The sequence below is a fragment of the Penaeus monodon genome, chromosome 43 (assembly GCF_015228065.2).
Source record: "Penaeus monodon isolate SGIC_2016 chromosome 43, NSTDA_Pmon_1, whole genome shotgun sequence".
In the NCBI taxonomy this organism is placed as follows: Eukaryota; Metazoa; Arthropoda; class Malacostraca; order Decapoda; family Penaeidae; genus Penaeus; species Penaeus monodon.
The window spans coordinates 24,837,108-24,838,978 of record NC_051428.1 but is presented as its reverse complement, the minus strand read 5'-3'; the positions used below and the strand labels follow the sequence as shown (position 1 = coordinate 24,838,978).

The window sequence follows — 1,871 nt, the reverse complement described above, 5'->3', positions numbered from 1 at the left end:
TCATCACGATTATTATCACTATTACTATCATCATCATCATCATTATTAATTATTACTCTTATTCCCTCCTCCTCCTCCTCCTCCAGACAACATGAAGCGACCCTCGTCTCCGCCAACAGCGTCTTGGCGAGCGATCAGAGGCAACAGGAACAGCGCAGGAATCAGCTGTACACTTTAAACATCCCTAACGAGGATTATTATAACCAGTTTGGGATATATCCACGTTGAGGATGGGGGGTGAAGGGAAAGGGGTGAAGGAGGGAGGGGGGAGGGGGAGGGGGAAGGAGGAAGGGGAAGAGTGAGGGGAAGAGATGATTGGAAGGAGTGAGGGGAGAGGGAAGGGGAAGGGGGAAGGAGTGAGGTTGGGGATGTGACACAGAATCATCTGTACACTGAGGTTGGAATAAGGCTGGAATCGAGGTTGGAATAAGGCTGGAACTGAGGTGGAAATAAGGTTGGAATAAGGCTGAAACTGAGGTTGGAATAAGGATGGAATCGAGGTTGGAATAGGGATGGAATTGAGGTTGGAATAAGGCTGGAATATCTCCACCTGGGGTTGTTATAACCAGTTTGGGATATATCCACATTGAGGTTGGGGAAGGAGAGGGTGAGGGGGGAGGTTGGGGAAGGGGAGGGGGGTGGGGAGGGGAGGGTGAGGGGGAGGTTGGGGAAAGGGAGGGGGATGGGGAGGGGAGGGGGAGGTTGGGGAAGGGGAGGGGGTTTGGGCAAGGTACATATAACCAGGTAGCTCCTCTTCCATTCAGTCTGTTGAGCCCAAAATGAAATTAGATTTTTCCCACAAGTATCCTAACGGCTTCGTTGCCATAAATAAAAGAGGAGAATTTTGGTTTGATTTCTGGTTGTTATAATGATGTCAAGTAAATTATATAAATAATTATGTATCTAGTTATATCTGATATCTCACAGCGCACTCTCACTGGCTAGACGTGATGACGTCATTAGCTCCGCCCCTTTTTGGACCTCGATAATTTGTATGATGTTCTATGGTGTTATTTCAGTGCATTTTCTTTGAAAATGGCCCAGTAATAACGATGGAAAAATGATTGCCAAGAAAAAGAAAAAAGAAATTGAAAAAATGTCTAATATTTGCAGCGAATAAAGGTGATGAGGCGGGGCTTAGTTCAGAGTTGCCAAATAGGAATTAAACATTCGGAACGTTCTGTGGTCATGGCTACCAATTTTGTTTGTTTGTTTTATATTTTTTATGGGGTTGGGATGAGATTGGGACCAGTCAGGGTATGAGGTTAGATATGAGGTTGGAAGACTGGAATTAAGGTTGGAATAAGGCTGGAACTGAGGTTGGAATCAGGCTGGAATTGAGGTTGGAATAAGGATGGAACTGAGGTTAGAATAAGGCTGGATTTGAGGTTAGAATAAGACTGGATCTGAGGTTGGAATAACGCTGAAAGTGAGGTTGGAATAAGGCTGTAATTGGGGTTGGAATAAGGGATATTTTACCTTCAGCTTTCACTATGACACCTCTTGTAAGTTCAACGCCATTACATACTTACATAACTATCTGTAAGAATAAAAAAAAAATACAGGGATTGTATGTTTCTTTTAAACCTTGTACTTCTCTTGTTTTTTGTTTATTTGTTTGTTTGTCTTAGCCCTTTTTCTCTCGTGCTCACACATTCACACACATGAAAATCAAGGAACTCAAGGAAAATTTAGAAGAAGCAAAAACCTACGGTAGTCAAATCGAAACAAAGAATCTGCAAGAAAAAGGCGATGGAGTAGTCAAAGTATAGGAAACTCTTAAGCAGACTGAAAGCAATTTGCCAAGCAGCCCGTTTCAGATAATGGATGAGGCAAAGATGATGACATATTTCGATGTATCTAAATTAAAT

The 1,871-nt window shown here is 42.9% G+C and overlaps 1 protein-coding gene across 1 annotated transcript in view; it reads left to right on the top strand.

Moving 5' to 3' along the window:
• The window catches only part of LOC119568331 (RIB43A-like with coiled-coils protein 2), a 17,246-nt gene extending 17,005 nt beyond the window's left edge, over positions 1 to 241 (top strand). The window contains exon 9 of the mRNA XM_037916785.1: positions 87 to 241. Within this exon, the coding sequence (XP_037772713.1) occupies positions 87 to 228 (142 nt within the window). The 3' untranslated portion in view covers positions 229 to 241. The remainder of the gene's footprint in view (positions 1 to 86) is intronic.
• Positions 242 to 1,871: the final 1,630 nt, after the last annotated feature.